The sequence below is a fragment of the Cryptomeria japonica genome, chromosome 2 (genome assembly GCF_030272615.1).
Source record: "Cryptomeria japonica chromosome 2, Sugi_1.0, whole genome shotgun sequence".
NCBI lineage: Eukaryota > Viridiplantae > Streptophyta > Pinopsida > Cupressales > Cupressaceae > Cryptomeria > Cryptomeria japonica.
The window spans coordinates 541,926,334-541,946,666 of record NC_081406.1 but is presented as its reverse complement, the minus strand read 5'-3'; the positions used below and the strand labels follow the sequence as shown (position 1 = coordinate 541,946,666).

Below are 20,333 nucleotides of genomic sequence, written 5' to 3'. Positions count from 1 at the left end.
ATGAAATTTATGTATTTTTGCCAATTGGACTCTTTGAAGAAGAGTCAGATAGATGACTTCGTCTCTTTGTTGATTCATGTTCACAGTTCGCAGATGCTCATGCCAGATTGGGAGAACACTTTGGATGCTTGCTCGGATTCACTGGACGTGATTGATTTACAGCAAGATACCTTGATTCAGTATTGGCTAGATTCTTGGAGTATGCTAAGAGAGAGAGAGAGATGCAGGGAGGAATCTTCTAGAAGATTCTCTATTTGATGACTAGGTATCTTTTATTGGACCATATGTTGGTGGCTCCATTTTTTATGTAAACCCTAATTAAGGCAATTCTAGGGTTTTGTTGGCATGATCTTGGCCATTGATCTTGGATCAATCTTGGCCATCCATTTTGTAAAAGACTCTATATATGCCTCCTTGTCTCTCATTTGTAAGAGAGTTTTTGTAGAATTGTTGGTATATGCTGCAATCATTGTTCAATAGTTGGTGATTTTGCTCTTCAAGTGTTGTGTTTGCATTCATAGTTCTCAATTCCTCCAAGTTAGATTAGAATTTTAGTTTAAAATTTATTTTCATGTATGTTAGATTGAGTGAAAGATTTGTTGAATTTATTTGTGTGGAATCCTAATCCATACCACTAGCCTCTTACCGCTGGTAAGTGCACCTTGTGTGGTCAACTGGAAATTTGAGTAAGCTTAACTTCAACCATTATGCATCCCTTGACAAGCATCAACCTGGATGGTGTCAACGTTTGATGGTGATAGTCTGAAAATCTTTAAGTATACCTTAGACGATTGCACTAAGCTTGTGTCAATACCTGTTTGTGAGACCTTGCCTAGTTTGATTCCACTAGATCTATTCATCATTTCCTACATTCCTAGGCTTAGAATAGATTTCCTGAACCCTATTCCTTTTGCCCTTTTTTTAGTAAGAATTAAATCCAAAGCCATATTAATAAATCTTAAGTTGTCAGCACACCTATTCCGTACCTTCATGATAATCCAAACATTTGCGTAAGCCCCCAAGTGAACACAGCAATTCACATCGACCATTGAATTACCCACTCGTCAAGACCTGACATGTAGAAACCTTGGAATCATTTTAGTTGATCTCATTCTTAGCATCTGAGGTGATCTTGTTCAAGAGAGGGTAAATTACCTTGGTATTTTATTCTGAAATGTCATGTGCATAAAACATACATCAACAATAGTCTACTTCCACCAAATTACAAGTATAAAAACGCAACGCTTTAAGGAGAATTGGAACTCTATGCATGCTGATACAGCTCATAGAAAACTAAGTACAAAAGACACAAACTGCAAAGAAAGAAGGAAGATATAAGCCAAAATTTGTGCTGTACACTCTTCATTAGCATACCAACAAGATAAACCAAGCACATGCAAAGCTTCCAAGATCCAGTGTCCATCAGTGTATTCAATATATGGTTTATAAAACCATATGCACTTGCAGTCAAGAAGGGGCTCTAGTGAACAGGGACAAGCGTACATATTTGCAAGAATGACAAATCACTGGAACGAGTGAGTCTCATCATATATTCTCCACGTGTAATCCTTCTTTGATATGAGAACTATAGAAAACCCAAAGGGTGATATGCTACTTGTGATTAATCCACATGTTGTCCTTTTTGGTATGAGAACTATAGAAGACCCAAAGGGTGATATACCACATGTGATTGATCTCCTCTCAAGTACTTCTTGAAGTTGTGATTTCTTTGTGTTCCAAGATTGGCATATGTGCTCATGAACATGTTTTGAAGCATTAATCATCAGTATATTAAACAGTGCACTAACACTTTTGTGAGGAAGGCCTCCAACACTGCAAAATTTGAATGTGTCAATGCAACACATGCTCAATTTGATTCATTCCTTGAATATTAAGCATGGGCATTCAAGGGCTGTTAATCAATAATTCCACCTCTGCCATGAAGACCAATGCCAGTGGTTACAGCTGTTTTCAATATGCATGACCATATTTCTCCAACTGTTATTGATCTACTCAATTGAAATTGAACATTTACAGCCTAAAGATTCTTCTCACAAAGATTGCATTACACGCATCTAATGGAATAGAAACAGAATCAGCCTAATAAGTTTACTCCTCAGAAGTTGTAAATTAATAGTACATAGTTGTTTCACTACATGGTTTGCATTTTCTATGAACCACCCTAGAAAGTATGGAGCTAAGTGCTTGCTCCATCATGAACTCCAATGTTACAGCTCGATGACTTCCAAAATCAAAGATTATTGTAACTAGAGACTTCTTGATCTAAATGACATTTACAAGAAGTTGTTTTATCATCCTATAATGTTTCATTCATAAGCCAACAAAATCAACAGGTCATTAGCCATTTATGGTGATTGGTGACACATTTAAAAGGAAAAACAGTAGTTTTCTTCACAACTCACAATTCTCCAAATAGTCAACTCAAAGATTGTCTTTGCCTTCCTCTGATGATGTTTCACATTTTTCAAAATAGTCAAACCAGCATTTTTATTCAATCTGTCATGCAAAATTTGAACAACCTGAATTTTGTCATTGCAGATATGAAGATTTAGACAGTGTCCAATCAGATATAAATTTATCTTCCAGCTTCTGACCATGCACTGAAGCTGATATTTTTCACAAAGACAACTTCTGTTGCAGAGTCTATAGTGTAATGTCCCAATTATGGATTTTCTGGATTTTTATGAGTTTTTTTAAATTTCCCAAGTAATTAAACCCAAAATATTCAAATAACAGCAACTGAGACTAACAATAATGCTGATTATGAACAATACAAAGTTTTACTTAATTTAGATACAAATTGTAGAATGCTGTTATTCTTTTCTTTTTTGTGCATTCAATTAGTGTCATCTTGTTGATTGTTCCTCGGTAGATTTGTTGTTTATGACAAATTCTAACACCATTGCCTTTGTAGATCAACCAAACATCAGATAGAGCCCCTTTGCCTCTGCATCTATATGGTCCCACAGATTTCATACACTCTGTAAGACTCCCCTTGTAAAGAGTAAAGGTCTTGTTTGAATAGTTACATATAGGTTATCTATCCACAACATACAAGTAGAGGGCATCTCTGACCCCAGTTTCCTCTATACAAAAGAGAAGTATTTGGACTACACTTATTCTGGTTTTGTCCTCTTCCACAGGCATGGTCTGTTTTGTACTTCCCATTAAGCTGGCCTATTGCACTGCTAAATGATACTACACCTTTGTCAGCCACATTTTATGCTAGTCTAAGTTAGCTTACCATGGGAGTGAAAGTATTATAAAAATATGGAAGGATGTAAGCTGTGTGATCATTAACAATTTTTTGATATCCTTTTTAAGAGGGAAGCAACTTATTCCTGTTTCTTCCAGAATTATTTCGAAGCAAACAAGCTACAGATGGAATTGAAACATCTGGCAAGCTCCTAAAGCACCAGGTAGCAGGTCATGCACCACTTATAGAGAACTTCTCATCCAGCTGAAGGGGTTAAAGATATCAAACAGAGGCCCTTGAAGCCAGTATCTTGTATTATAACAGTGAAGTTGGCTTATTTGGACACACACTAGAATTCAATATTTAGTTGCAAATGATCCACTTGATTAGTGGTTCAAATTTTTTACTGTAACTTGACCACCTTTCAAGACAAGTGTGCCCTACATCCTCCCTGTTCCCCCTTCATCCCCCTCCCCTCCTCCCAGCACTGCCTCCTGCCACCCTCCAGCAAACAAAAGCATCAATGTGAACAAGAAGAAATCAACAGAATGTCCACCATACAATATAATTTTAAAGCCAATACATCATACTGTTTAAAGATACTATTTTACACTCCTGAGCTCTCTATTATCCTAATGATGGATCACACAAAATCAAATCCAGAAACAGCACAAAGATTTATCATGGATTGTAGAAAACTGATATCACTATTGTTTTAGACTAATTTACTGCCCAATTACAGCATGGAAAGGATGGCAGGTGGTTGAAAAAAATAGATAGAACTTTGCAAAGGTAAATCCAAGGGAATGCTATCATATTCAAATTGATGAAGAGTATCTCCGACTAAATGGTAACAACAAATTCCAAGATTGGCTAAATACGTTAGCTGGGATTTTGACGTTCAAATATCAAAGTTGAATGGAACCTTTAACCTAAATAAGAGTGAGAATTAGATCAGGATGAATTAGAAATTGAATATAATTCACCATTTTATGCACTTTATTAAGAATCTTCACATTATTTGACGATTCATAATTAGTATAGATGACGATTCATAATTAGTATAGATAATTCATAACAAATTCACCAATACAAATCTTTATCTTTCCAATTAACAAATTATATGATTTATTTCATGTTCTCCCATTAAATGCTTAAAAAAACAGTTGACATATGCTCTACAAATGAGTTTGTTTCAGTGCCAGGTTGAATGTAGATACTTGTGTGCATTAATTGAAACAGAGATCAACACAAGATTATTAGAATATTTAATTATATATTAGTCACCTATATTTCGTTCCTTGTTTAATGGTCATTTAGCTTTTTAGTTAATTAGCTTTTAAGTTTTATTTAGCATTTAGCTTTTTCTTTTTAGTTAATTAGCTTTTAAGCTTTATTTAGCGTTTAACTTTTTGGTAGTTCACTTTAAACGACTTGTTCTTAATTTAGAACGTCGTCTTGTAATCTCTATATATACGCTTGTATATTGTTGAATAGATTATCCGATTATTGAATCATTCATTCAATTTATTTTTCATGGTATCAGAGCGGGTCAATGAGATTCTTTAAAGTTTGGCAAATTTTTTAATAAAAATTCATGCCCTTCTTTTTGGAATATTTTCCAGATTTTTTTTATTGTTTTTTAATTAAAAAAACGATATTACTTTTTAGAAGGCTTTTTGAGGGTTTCTAGTTTGTGGGCGAATTTCTGTGTTGGGCAGCAATTCATGTTTTTTTTAAGGTTCTGGAGATTTTCGGGCCTGCAACCTATAGAGGTTTTTTTTGCAAATTGAAAATTTTCTTAGGGTTTTTGCAATTTTCGACTAGGGTTTTGACCCTTCAGTTCGAGTCGAAATTTTATTCTGGTTGCAGATTCTTGGTGGGTTTTTCGAGACCTCAACTGGGTTGTTGTCAGATTTTTTTGGGCGCATCATTTTCCGTGCCTCGATTTTTTAACTGTCGGATCTGCATTTTGATTTCAGATTTTTGGTGGGTTTTTCAAGAGCTTTTTTGGGTTGGTCTCAAATTTTTCTGGGTGCCTTGTTTTCCGTGCCTCAAATTTTGTACCCGCGAATTTGCCTTGGAATTTAAACAGTCAGCGATTTTCTACTAATTATGTGGAGGTCGAGAATTTTGCTGTCTTTTGGGCACCGTTTATGCTATTTTAAGTTTCCAAAAAATTTTAATATTTGGGTTTCTTCCAAACCTCGAAATACGCACCTTAGAATTTGTGCCAGAATTCTCCTCCAAGGTTTCAGATTTTTTGTGCAGCTGCTTCTATTCTGATTTTTGAATCAGATTCTTCTGTCTCATGCTTTCACTAGGTCTGCCACAACACCTGGAAACAGTGCATGTTCATGATATCTGAATATCGTTACCTTTATCAGATTGATTTAGGCTCCAGAAAATTTTAATTTTTGGGTTTCTTCCAAACCTCGAAATTCGCACCTTAGAATTCGTGCCAGAATTCTCCTCCAAGGTTTCAGATTTTTTGTGCAACTGCTTCTATTCTGATTTTTGAATCAGATTCTTCTATCTCATGCTTTCACTAGGTTTGCCACAACACCTGGAAACAGTGCATGTTCACGATATTTGGATATCGTTACCTTTATCAAATTGATTTAGGCCAAACTTCGTCTTACAGGTCCCAGCCACAAAAAATCATGGGAGGGTTTTCACGATTTTTTCCTGAAAAGTTATCTGTGGGTTTTCTGATTTTTCTCCACAAAAAAAATCAAGGGAGGGTTTTGCTTTATTTTTCCTCAAAAATTGTCTATGGGAAAAAATCATGGGAGGGTTTTGCTTGATTTTTCCTCAAAAATCAGGGAGTGTTGTTTTACCACATGATGTCTGCTATTTTGTCGCGTGAAATTTGTTGTTTTACCACGTGATATCTAGCATTTTACCACGTGATGTTGTCTGGTGTTTTCCTGCATGATGTTTGATGTTTTACCAGGTGATGTTTGGTGTCTTACCATGTGGTGTTTTGGGTCTTGCCATGCAAAGTTTCAGGGTTTTGTTCGATTTTTTCCACAAAAATCGTTTCAAGGGTTTTTACATTTTTTTCCACAAAAATGATGATTTGTATCTTCAGTTTTGGAGGGTTTGACAGTTTTTCCTCAAAATCATGGTTTTAGGTTTCAGTTTGGTTACCCAACATCAGGTTGGATGGATTTTGGTATTCTTGGTCATTAACACTTTTCAGATCCAAGGAGGGTCTCCACTGCAGCAGAGTGTTCTTTTCATTTGTGATCAAAAGACTTGCAGTGTCTTCTGTAGGGTAGTTAGTAGATAGAATGACCATTAAGGGAGGGTATTAGAATATTTAATTATATTTTAGTCACCTATATTTAGTTCCTTGTTTAATGGTCATTTAGCTTTTTAGTTAATTAGCTTTTAAACTTTATTTAGCATTTAGCTTTTTCTTTTTAGTTAATTAGCTTTTAAGCTTTATTTAGCGTTTAGCTTTTTGGTAGTTCACTTTAAACAACTTGTTCTTAATTTAGAACATCGTCTTGTAATCTCTATATATACGCTTATATATTGTTGAATAGATTATCTGATTATTGAATCATTCATTCAATTTATTTTTCAAAGATTACCCTGGAGAACTTCCATAAGTATAATGCCTTGCCTTCTCTTGCCATTATCTCTTCTACGTTTTACCAGCTTACTGCCTTCTTTAAGTCTTCGAAGAGACCAATCACCTTTACAATACTATCCCAACACTTGCAATCTACAAGTTACTCAAAGGTACTCCTCCTTTGCATTCAGCTCCCTATATACTTAACAAAGAAGAACTGAATCAGAAAGATGATTTACAATGACCCCTAAGGGTGTAGTTATACATCTACATCATACTATCCCAACACTTGCAATCTACAAGTTACTCAAAGGTACTCCTCCTTTGCATTCAGCTCCCTATATACTTAACAAAGAAGAACTGAATCAGAAAGATGATTTACAATGACCCCTAAGGGTGTAGTTATACATCTACATCAAGTTTGGGCTTGAAACAAGAAGCACAAAGGCCAAGAATACTCTGTTTGTAGTTGTTACCCTAATTGTCCATTTCTCCTTGTCAAATATGGCACGTGTGGGCAAAACCATGGGAGTTCTACAACGGACATGACACCTGCACATTTGCCCCCTTGCTGCAGCTTGCAGTTGTGTCACTGCTCATTTTTTCTTGGTTTTCTTAAGAACCTGCTTCAGTCATCTTTGACAACAAAGTGTAAGGTATCCAGATCACCTTAAAACCATCTGTAACATTTATAGACCTCTGAACAACTTTCATATTTCACCATTGATTGAAATTCATTGTTTTAAGAACGTTTCCAATCAAATTTAATCGGGTCAATTAATTGAATACGAATAGAGACTCTAAAAAGACAAGAATAGAAATTACTTGTACCCACAATATGGTGAGATGATGTAAGGATTATAATCATGACCCAGGGAGCCAAAAAATACACTTTTAACACATATGCCATATGGACATAAAAATCAGCTAATTAAGACAAACCTTGTAAGTTAAATGGCAGAGAAAACTTAGAATTAATCATGAATCTATAGAAAACTATTAAATATGGACAAAAGCATATTATTAAATTGAAATAGAATAATATAACATGTGGAATCCAAAATCTAGTTGAAAATGCCTCTCAAAGAAAGCAAAACTAACCGAGCAAACTTCCCATAATAAATAAAATTTAAGCAAGCATTTCCTCATGTTATCACTACAGTGATATAAAGACATGAACATTGGCTTTACACAATAAGCAGGTTGTAATGAATTAAATCTCAAAAACATTAGAAGAAATAGGCTTTGCGGTAACGATTTTGTGTCATCACGAGTTTTATAAATGTAAGTGTAGCCAATAATTATGCTATAAAGTTGTGTTACCATGAGAGTACCTCAAAGTTCAGACCAAGCTGATGGCCTTCAACTTGTTTCCTGAGTTTTACAAATATCTCTTTCGGAGTCAAGTTAATGCTATACAGATCTTCCCATGAAGACGGTGAATCCGTGACCTTGTCCATTCCAAGGCATCTGCAACCCAGAAGCAAAGCAAGAAAGGAGCATAGATACAACCTTTACATGAGAAGCTAAAACTTAATTTTCGTGACTAGTAACTTAGACTGCCTTTAAATCCTGCATATACATAAACAAGAGCACAGATTTGGTAACTCATTCAAAACTTATAATTCGAATAATTAAACAAGGAAAATCGATATGCAAGTAAAAGGGTCCTAAATGTAGCCTGCATAAGCCCAACAAAGAATCAAAATTTGTGAGCTATAGATTTCTATGGTCCTAAATAATATATAATGATTCAATCGTAACATTAATTCGCAGTAAGGTAAATGCCATGCCCATGTAATCTTTAATCGCCCATATAACCAGCATTATCTATTTCATATTCAATCATCCATCCATTCATATCTCCTATAATTCAATATTAGTGCATCATTATGTAATATGCATACATTGTATGCATTCTACATAAGCTCTAAGTCAATCAAAGGCTCAAGCCCATTGTCCATCTTCACTACCAAGCAATCAAACAGCAAACAGAATGTGAATATGCTTACTGATTTAACAGGCGTAGTTGAAACAACAAAGGTCTAGTGGCTAACATGTAACAATTATATGCACGGCACAGTTTGACTTCACAATTGTTATGGTATGAACACGGAACACCAATAATATAAATTTTGAGGATAAATGACAAAATTAAGTCAATAAATGCATTTACACTTACTTTTTTTTGTTTACAAATGAAATCATGGATAAGGAAACTTATAAAACTCGAAAAATTAAACAAGGAAAATCGATATACAAGTATAAGGGTCCTAAATGTACCCTGCATAGGCCCACCAAAAATAAAAAGTTGTGAGCTATATATAAAAATTTATTCATAAAATTAATACACAGTAAGGTAAATACCGTGCCCATGTAACCTTTAATCACACATATAATCAGCATTGTCAATTTCATATTCAATCATCCATCCATTCATATCTCCTATCATTCAAAATCAGTGCATCATTATGCAATATGTATACATCGTATGTATTCTGCATAAGCTCTATGTCAATCAAAGGCTAAAGCCCGTTGTCCATCTTCACTGCCAAGCAACCAAACAGCAACAGAATGTGAATCTGCTTACTGATTTAACTGGCGTAGTTGAAACAAGAAAGGTCTAGACTGGTGGCTAACATGTAACATTTCAATAAGCATGGCACAATTTGACATCACACTTGTTATGGTATGAACACCAACAATATAAATTTTGAGTATAAATTACAAAACTATGTCAATAAATGCAATATGTGCCTTTTTTTTGTTTACAAATGAAATAGTGTATTCCCCTCTTTTCTACCATCCTTCCAATTAATTTGTACTCGTAAGCCCTATCATCAATTTGTTGACAGTAAACCAAACTACTTCACGAACTATTAAGAATACACACCGTCAAAGAACGAGACAAGCTCACAAGCAAGTTAAATCGATTATAGTGTTACGCAACCTCGAAGCATATACTTAGGTGAAGGGCTTAATTTTTTTTATATTTTCAAGACCTTCGCAAGCGAGGGTTAAAGCTTGCCCAATGTACGACACACCACTGTGGGATTTGCTCGTAGATGTCACCAAAATGTCAGACAACTTACATTTTTCCAGTTAACCAGTTATAACTGCTACAATAAAATGCAAATATCAACTGAACAACAAGAGTAAGGGATAATTCGGAGGAGTTTTCAATACTATTAAATACAAACCCCACGATAAATCACAAACCCTAACACCAGGATACCTTGGATAAGTAACGCGGATATGTAAAATTTATCTAATTACAGTAACAGTGCGCATAACTTTACCTTCGATGAAAATGCACATATCAGAAATCTTGCGCAGAGTTAAAGAAGAAAATTTGATTGCGAGCATTTAGTGGCTTTCTACACAAAACTAAATTCTCAAATTTTGCCTCGAAAAAAAGGCTCTTAACAACATGTATTTATTTTATAGAATTTAACTCGGAAATTGGCGACAGAGACAAAGATCAAAATACAAATAGTATTTAAAAAAATCCGCGGAGAAAACAAAGTGCAGTACACAGGGCAAAAATGTAGAAGGCACAAGGTTCGAACCTGCTTGGCATGCAACTTGCTAAGTGGAGAGTTGTGGAAGTGTTGCAAATCGGACAGCTGGAGAGACTTCGTCCGAACAAATCTTTGGATTCAATAGAAGACCTCAAATAACTGAAGACTGTAAACCTGTGAGGTGTTGATTCATTCCCGACAGCTTGGAGTGTGCGTTTCGGACAAGAGTTATTTAAGCCATTTTAGACAATTTTATTATCGTGGAACGGGCTAATTTCGTGGATTCAAGCGGACTGTCACGTGGATCAAAAATAATAAAAAAATTCATGTCATCTCAGCAATTCTATGGTGGATGAAACGAAAGGATTTTAATAACCTTCATAAGGTCAAAGCAGCTTATGAGACCACATATAACACACGTCTCATAAAATCAGGGCATCACGACTTTAATCTACATGTAACCTTTCCTTAAGATCTGTTTTTCTATGTTATTTTTTCGAGTTTTGTTGTTTTGAACAAAATGTTTAAATTGTTTTTATTCAAAATATCTTTATAAATGGTTTGAATGTCACTATATGCTAGGCATTCCAAAACAAAATGTCTCTCTATCTCTATTGCTATTGCGTTGCAAAATAAGTATATCCTCTTTCCCCACACTTCTTGAGGTATCATCCATCTACCTGTTTCACATCTCAAGTAATGAGAGCAGGTTCTTAACTGAGCCATTAGCATTTTTGTTTTCCATTTAATATTTGCTCCTATGTAGGCTTTTTCTTCATGATCTCCCGTGGGGTTGAATTTTGTGATATAGTAGACCTTTTTACATCCATCTTGTCTTGTCCATAACTTGCTCTCTAATTTTTCCTTCATTGGTGTCTGGGCATTCTTGCATATTCATGTCTCATTTTTTCATCCATTTGTCATTTTGTTTCATCCATGTGTTCTTCCTTCTATCTAGTCTTCCCTCCATAATCAACTTAGGCCAACGATGTTTTTCCATATTTTGAGTTTTCTTTACATAGCTTACCAAACAACCCATCGATAAAGCTTCCAAGGGATAGGTGTCGATTTCTGCCAATAGAATCTCATATAGAACAGTAGTTTTAATTTTGAAACTACTTATGATTAGATGTTTTTGAATCCTATCCAGATGTCTCTATTTTTTATCTAACATATTGTTGCCCCAAATTTCACATCTGTATAGAATCATTGGAGTGACCGGCAAACCAAAAAGCATTTTCTTGCTTTTCCAATCCCAAAGTTCAATATTTCTACACCTATTTTGTAGCGAGTACAATGCTTTCCATCCACATTGAATTCTTTTTACTCTACACATTTCCCAGTAAGCTTGTTGTGAAAATCGAGTCCAAGATATTTGTACTCGTTCACCACCTCCAACAAACTGCCTTCAAAAAGAAAATCATCTTGCATCTTTTTATTTCTTCTCAAAAAGAAGATCATAACTTTGGTCTTGCTAATATTCACTTGCATCCCTACTTCTAAACAAAAGGCTTCAAGCATCTTCAGGTGTTCTCTCAAACCCTTTGCAGATTTAGAAATTAAGGTGAGGTCATCTGCATATAGAAGTAGCTTTATGACATAATTAGCCAACTGGACTCCTCTACTAGTATTGTTTAGTCATTCTTCTAACTTATCAATATATAGCCCTGTAGCGTCCTAAAATTGCACCCCTTGCATTTTTTTATCGCATTTGGGTCTTTGCCTTAGTGTTTGCGCCCCTTGGCCTGATTGGAGACCTGATTATGCTCATACATGTCAAAAACATCATCTAACTCAAAGTGCACTTCACATGCCACCTTGATCCTACCCCAAAATAGGGCAAGACCAAGGCGTGGTACCATGGTCCTCGCTAGGACTAGGGTGTGGTGCCTTGGTCCTCCTTAATGGGGACCTATTTTGGACCCCTTAACCCATCTCAAATTTGAGTGGGAAAAAACCCCTCCATGTCAGCTCATGTCTGCAAATTAGTCAGTTAATCTAACAGGCAGGTATATGAGAGGGATTTCCCCTCCTGTTTGAAGATAGAGGATGCACACACAAGAGGTCTTCAAGCATAAAAAAGATCAAGCAGTCAAGCATTCAAGAGAAATTGAGCATTTCATGTTTTCCTTCAAGCTTTGGAGTAGCAATAGAGTCAAGATTTCAAGTATTGAAGAGGAGATCATCATTTTAATTCATGGAGTCCTAATTCCATGTGGAGGAAAGCAAAACTTCACAAGGAGGTATAAGCATTTCATTTTCAATCAATTCAACATCCCCTCAAAGAAGAGGATTTCTACTTTCAGTAATTTCAATTACATTATTTCAACCACTTAGTTAATTCCAAAACTGGGGTTTGACCTAAAGGCAAGCCCCTATTCCCAACATATTTCTCTTTTCTTTTGTGTGTAGAAAAACAAGTACGCAGTTGTAACTCTCAAGATAAGCTTTAGACACAGAGATGAAAAACCATTTTCGGTGCTTGAAAATCTCGAAGGACCAAGAGGGGCACCCTGGCCCTTGCTACTTTTGGCAGTTTTTGTAGAGCAACTCCGAATCATCTTGATGCTCTGCAAAATGGACAATGTTAGACTAGAACCTGTGGTCGTATAACACACAAAAACACAAGAAACAAAGACAAAAGTTAGTGTTAATCAACCAAAAACAAGTCTAAGCAGGCATACCAAAAGAGACACTAAAAAACATGATGAAATATTTAACTATGGAAGCAAATACAACAAGGCATCTCCAAATGCCTTTTACCATGCTCTTAGCTCCTTCTCCCTTGTTCCTCTCCTCTCCAAGTTCCAAATTAGTGTAGCTCTCAGCAGCTTTTTGCACTATGGATGTCTTATGGAGATTCAAGATTCAAAATGTTTTTAAACTTATGCTATGCAAGTGTAAAAATAAGCTAAATATGAGATGCTATGAAATGAACTGAGATTTACTTTAGTCCAAAATGACAATATATTAGTGATTTTAGGTTAAAATGCTCTCTAAAATTGACTATAGATTAAATGCATACAAGTTTTCAGGATTATGACTATGAATGCTAAATGTTTGAGGATTTGAAAATGAGGAATGTGAGCTCTATTTATAGGAAAAGTGGAGCAATGGATGGTTGAGATTGAGTAATTTCAACAAGGGTGAGTGATATTCAATCCATGAGAGGGCTTTCAACCCAATCCCAGGATGACAAGTGTCAACATAAGATGAGTTGAGAGGAGAGGGAATAAATATTAAATGCTTGACATGACCTGAGGGTTAACTTGGGAGTTAAGGTCAAGGTTGGGTTGAGTGAATAAATTCATTATCCAAAGAACAATACTTTTATCCAATGGATAAACTCTTGTGCAAAGGTTAAAGGGATAACCATGGTCACAACAATAAATGCTTGAGAAGACACGTGGGTTACATGAGTGTTGAGCTAGGGGTCAAAGTCCCTAACCATGGGTGCAAGTGGATTTGACCATTAATGGTCATGTAAGAGCCATAAGTGGTTTGGAAGACTTTAGAGGTTAAATTGTTGAACACACAAAGCATTTAATGTTTTTCAAAGACTTTGAAGTCTTTGAGAAGTGACTCCAAGTTGCTTAGGAATGTGACAATAATTAGATGATGGATTAGGCTAATTTGGAAGGGGTTAGAAGAATCTAGAAGGGGGTTAGGATTGCAAGTAGGTTTGGTGGGTGAGGGAAAAAATGATTTAAATTAAAATAAAATTAATTTATTTCAACTTGTGGTTGCAACTTGCATTTGTAGGAAAATGCAAGTGGGGGATTTTAATGATTTAAATAAATGTTTTATTTAATTTATTTAAAAGAGGAAAGGGGGTTAAATTGAATAAATATGATTTATTCATTTAATTGATTGTGAATTTGGTTTAATGAATGAATTAAAATAAATTGAATAATTTATTTAATTAATAGGATAATATTTGAAGATGAATTAATTAAAAGTTAATTTAATTAACTGGTGGCTAGTGGATTTTTAATCAAATGAAAGCAAATATTCATTTAATTAAAATGGACAGATTTATGTGACTACATTTGCCCCTCTTTGAGACGGTGCAGTTTATCGCGTCGTTTCAAATAAAAAAAAAAGGTGTGAAGAAATATGCCCCATAAAATGTTAATTTAATGGGTGGTATGCCCCCTCGAGAGATGGGCCGAAAAATTTCAAAAAATTGGGCGATCTCTTGAAAAAGAATGAAAATTGGCGGGGTGGTAGGAAAAGAAGAATTTAGCAATACTGGTGAAAAAATAGAAGAAATTGGAGATACAATGGAGAAATGGGAGGCTCTAGAAGTTCATGGGGACCACGGCAGTGAGCAGGGTAAAAATTAGGGTTACGGCGAAAGGTATATATGGGGAGGAAGGGGTGAAAACAGGCTCATTTGCATTCGCGTCCATAGTGAAATTTGAGCTCTGATAGTGACCTTTTGGAAGAGTAAGCAGTAGTCAGGATGTTGGTTCCCTTAGCAGAACACCGATTAGAGCGAGTCTGTCGATTCCAGCGGCCAGATGACTACGGACCACCGGTGTATGAATTTGAATTTTTGAATTTCATGCATTTTTGGTATGTTTTTTGCTGAGTCCAAGTTGAGTCAACACAATAGCGCTAAAACTATGTTTTGGCGCTATTTTCAACTAAATTAGTGCTATTGTGTTGCTATAGCGCTATTGCATAGTTGTTTTAGCGTTGTTTCCAAAAGTAGTGCTATTACATAGTTGCTTTAGCACTTTTGTTTGTTTAGCGCTATTGAGTAGTTGATTGAGTGTTGTTGTTGTGAGGTGGCACTATTGTATAGTCAATGTAGCGCTATTGTTGATTTAACGCTATTGCATAGTTGATTTAGCGCTTTTGTGTAAGAAAATAGATGCCCTAGTGTGTTTGAAAAAAAAATCTTCTGATGCCAATGATGGATGGATGGAGATGTGATGTGAGAGTTGTTTTGAACCATAGCAGCCCTTATGAGACTTAGGTCATTAGGATAAATGTATGTTGTAGTCTAGGTGTGCCATGATTGCGTACCTATTGAGACCCAAAGATACTTGATCAAAGTATTTGTTGATAGTCTAGGTTTAATCTTAAGAAAGTTTGAAACAAAACAACTGATGATGATGGTTGATGCACGTGTGTAGGAGGATCTTCGCGTCTTACAGATATGCGAGAGGCATCCCGCCACACAGGTGTTGCGCGATCGATTGACAAAGGTCGAGGTGGATTAAATTGCAGCGACAAGCCTGTATGATGTTATGCATATGCCCATGATTCGGACGAATCACGGGTTGATCACAACATTGGCAGAGCGATGACATAGTGAGACATGCACGTTTCACTTAGCGTAGGGTGAGATGATAGTGACACTGGAGGATGTATGGCGCATCTTGCACATTCCCAATCGTGGAGAGCCGGTGACGTATGACCAAGCTTGGGGGACAACAATAGTGTATAGATTTTTTTATGAGGATGTCTACATTGATGATGGATCGATAGCCTAGGAGGATATAGCAGCTTTGTATGAGCCATTACCATCAGTGCTATCGGGGATTGTTGGGGGACTGCTATGTCCAGATCGATGATTGCATGGACTTGTCGTTGGTTGGAGTCAGGTGATCGAGCAGATGATGATAGAGGGGACCCAGTTTGCATGGGGATGATGCATGCTATTGCACTTATATCGAGATCTTCATGAGGTAGCATACCGAGGGGTGGGCTCATTGGGAGTGGAGATCACGTTGTTGCATATTTGGGCATGGGAGCACTTACCTGTTACCCGACCAGTTAATCTAAGATTCTGAGTAGTGGACCAGCGATATGTATACATGTATGGATGTATACATGTATGGAGGTATGATGAGTCAGCCCCACTTAGGGAAGTTAGAGTGGTGGCGGCGGGCACTGGATGATTTGGATATAGTGATCTGGAGGTCGTATATTGAGTGTGAGCTATGGGAGGATGATGTAGAGGCGTTTCCATATGTGTTTATGACATGATACCTCATTGGTAGGACAACCTACAATGTGGAGAGACAGCTTCCTAGCATATTTTTGAGACAGTTTGGGCAGTGACAGGGATTGCCTAGTGGATCAGGAGAGTATGCGCGGGTGGTACGAGAGAGGTACTAATGGGGGTCAGTGTTACCTTATGATCATGCATTGGCAGAGTTCCGCACATTACAGGCGAGACCATGGCATATGAGGTCGGGGGTGGTAGATGCAAGGGTGTCAGAAGAGTACACTCAGTACATTGTGGCACATCCAATTCCACGGATATCAGATCCAGCAGAGCTGATTCCAGATTTTGAGGAGGATAGGGGACAGACCCAGAGGAGGAGAGGAGGTCGCGAAGTAGTAAATGGACGAGGGAGAGGGGATGGTGGTGGTGGGGATGGAGGAGGTGGTGATGGAGGAGGAGGAGGATGGGTGGGGGTTTTGGAGGAGGTGGGGGATTCGAAGATGGAGGTGGAGGTGGAGGTAGAGGTGGTGGACGATTACAATGGAGAGGGAGAGGTGGGCAGCCATATCGGCTATCTCAGGGACCTTTGATGCAGGGAGGCATGAGACTAGGTGGCAGGGATGCAGGTGAGGAACAGGTACCTTTGGAGACAGGGGAGGGAGCCACTGGAGAGGGACCTATGGATATGGGGGAGAGAGCTATAGGTGGAGATCTGTAGGACCATATGATACTATTTTTGAAAACTCGACTAGAGGATATGGAGGCAGAGGTGGCCGCTAGAGAGGTGCAGTTGTTTTCACGCGAGTTAGAGCTGACTGTAGTGTTGTGGGAGAGAGATCAGGCCGTGGACAAGGTGATCTTGTTACAGGAGAGAGTGCGGGCCTTGGAGGGAGTATAGGGATAGGGGCCATCTGTGGATGCATTAGCGAGGGAGGTACAGAGAGCAGGTGCAGAGGTTGATTACTGGCGGGGCTTGTATGAGCAGGAGGTGTCATCTAGTCGACGGGCACTGAGTTATTCACAGATGCGTCGGGAGAGATTAGAGCAATCTTAGAGGATGCAGAGCAGTGGGGGTGTGATGGGTCCTCCACGACGAGATAGATTAGGTGGTGCAGGGGGGAGTGGGGGAGCAGGTGGTGATGGTGGTGCAATGTCTGGTTAGAGTGGTATTTGAGAGGGCATTCTTGTATGCTTTTACATTGTCATTTTGGACTATGTCTTGGATGGCTCTTGGTAGCCGATATTTTTGGACTTCATTGTACTCTTATACATGTATGTTTTTGGCGATATGATATGATATATGAGGAGATCCCATATTTTTGTGTTGATATGCATTTTGATGATGTGTATGGATGTATGCAGGATGATGATTTTATGATTTATGCTTAGATGGATACTTGTACTTGCTATATGGATGTGTTGATGAGATGATTCCTATATGCATGTTTCATGATGATTTATTCCTACATGATGTCTATATGTATGTTGTATGAATGGGATGCTAACATGTGGATGCAGGTTGATGTGCATGATTTGTTGATGTCATGCCTTATGTGTGTAATGCCATGATGATGATGTATGCATATTTAAATGATGCTAATGATGATATAGATAGGATCTTGTGGTTCATGTCGATGCAATGATGAAATAATGATATGCAATGATGTTAATGCAATGTGTTGAATGAATGCTTTATTTATGTAAATGCATCTAGATGGTTTTTTAGATGAATGTAATATAGATAAACGAATGTAAAGTACAAATGTTTAAATGATGATTTCTAAATGAATGCATATGTATAATGTATGAACTAATGTTGAGACAAATGGTTTTGTTTATGATTTGATAAAATATGACTAAGTGAAATGATAATGTTACGATAATGCAACTTCATGAGAAATGAATAACTGCACTGTAATGCAATTAAAAGGAGAATGAATGCATTGTAATGAATCCTAAACGAAATGAATGAGTATAAGAATATACTAAATGGATAAATGAATGTACTTAACTAATGGATAGATAAATAAATGTATGCAACTATGGAAATCTAAACAAATGTATGGTACACAAGTGTTTAAATGATGATAAATGATGATCGGTAATTGACACTAAATGAATGCATAGTAATGGTAATAAATGCAATGTTATAAATGGATCTAAATGTCCTAATTTGTGCAATAATGAAATGATATAATGAAGTTAATGCCAATAAATGATAATGAACTATATGTAGTTAAATGCAACTAAATGATATGAAATGCACTCTTTGCAAATGCAACTAAATGATATGAAACGCACTCGATGCAAATGCAACTAAATGTAATGATGAAGATGTGATTATGATAGATGAATGCAAGGTTGTGTAGACTTTGCATGATGCACCAATGATGTATCAGAGTACTCTATCATGAGTGTATCCAAAACCAACTCAATTTTCATATAATTCCTCATATTAATCTTGTTCACACTTGCATACAAAACCATGCATATGAATAATGAATGATTAAATGGATGGGTGACATGCAATAAAATGCAATATAAACAAATGAGATGGAATGACGATCCATAGTGCTTTTATTTTCATCATTGAGCATGATAATATCGAACTTGGATGAGGTAGTAGGAACCAAGGATGGAGCATTGTACCTGCAAACAAACAACATAAATAAAGAATAAAGAATATGGACTCTCGATAATGCTTCATGCTCATATGGTTGAGGTATACACTATAGTCAGCAAGCCATAGTGATCTATGATTGTATTTTGCATAAGATCATGTAGCTTAGTGAACTTCCCACGTAGACACCATTAGTACATGCCCTGGAATTTCATCGGAATAATTCACAGAAGACATACAAACAATGCTTAGGAACCATCCCGGCCACTCTAATCATTTGTGGATATCCTGGAGTAGCGTAGGAACCTGATATAAATGAATAAATAACCAACAAACCGACCAAGTACTTGATAGCTTAAACATAATTTTCTTGTCAAAGAAAATGTCATCTTTGTCTTTATTTTGGTAAGGAAGGATGCATCCTTGTTAAGACAGTTGGCGTGTTGATGTTGATTGTTTGGTTGATTTGATTTAGTGGTCATCATTTGAGTATTTCACAATGTTTGTCTGGTATCTGTTTGGATGCGTATGTACAAGGTGTTTGCCATGTTTTTGATTGATTTTTGATGTTTTTTTGATTTTGTGAGTGTTTTTGAATGTTTTTGGTATTTTGTGAGACAATTTTTTGAATGAATAACTCAATGAATCACAAGTAATGAAAAATCCACTTCCATCAATAGGTTAAGGGAATTGCCCCCAGTTTAAGCATGACTATGAAAAAGCGGGATGCAAGATGCATGAAACACTATCGTTGATTTTAGATCAATAGCAAGCCATGGTTTGGACGGATGGATGTGTGTATGTAATGAATGTGATCGCCACAAGTTTGAAAGACAATGGAGCCATAGCCTTTACGAGTGGCACCTGTTTGCCAGGTTTTCACCATCGCACTTAGCCAAGGTGCCACTGGAGTGGTTGTTCACCGTTTGGATGCATGATTTTTCTTTAATTTTTTGATGTTTTGGTATTTTCTTTAGGACATTTTTCTGAATGTTTTTGGTGTTTTTCCTGATATATATGGGAGGCTGATGCTCTGGACAACTTATGTATAAAATTGTTTGAGGTGCATGTTGTTGATCGGATCTGCTAGCGGTTCGCCTTCTGAAGTAGCCAACTGATATGCCCCAGACCCAAATACAGCAGTGATAACATATGGAGCCAGCTAGTTTGATTCAAACTTTTCCTGATGTTCTCTATTTGGTTGGTTACAAGGATTCTCTCATAGAACAAGATCACCTACCTCAAATGTGAGAGGTCTAACTCGATGATTATAACTTTTGCTCATTCACTATTGATAAGCTTTGAGGTGATTGTATGTAGCTTGTCATTTTTCATCAAGTAGCTCTAAGTCTTGGAGACGTGATACTCTATATGCTTCATCATCTATGAGATTATGCAAGGAAACCCATAGAGATGGTATCTCAACCTCA

The 20,333-nt window shown here is 36.7% G+C and overlaps 1 protein-coding gene across 9 annotated transcripts in view; it reads right to left on the bottom strand.

The window, feature by feature from the left end:
- The window catches only part of LOC131066782 (uncharacterized), a 29,239-nt gene extending 18,582 nt beyond the window's left edge, over positions 1 to 10,657 (bottom strand). The window contains exons 1-2 of one of the 9 annotated variants that reach the window (XM_058001627.2): positions 10,370 to 10,657; positions 8,135 to 8,372 (exon numbers count right to left, since the gene is read on the bottom strand). In XM_058001627.2, the coding sequence (XP_057857610.2) occupies positions 8,135 to 8,260 (126 nt within the window). In that variant the 5' untranslated portion in view covers positions 8,261 to 8,372; positions 10,370 to 10,657. The other 8 variants (XM_058001630.2, XM_058001625.2, XM_058001628.2 and 5 more) reach the window with 8 other exon arrangements.
- Between the last annotated feature and the right edge of the window lie 9,676 nt (positions 10,658 to 20,333).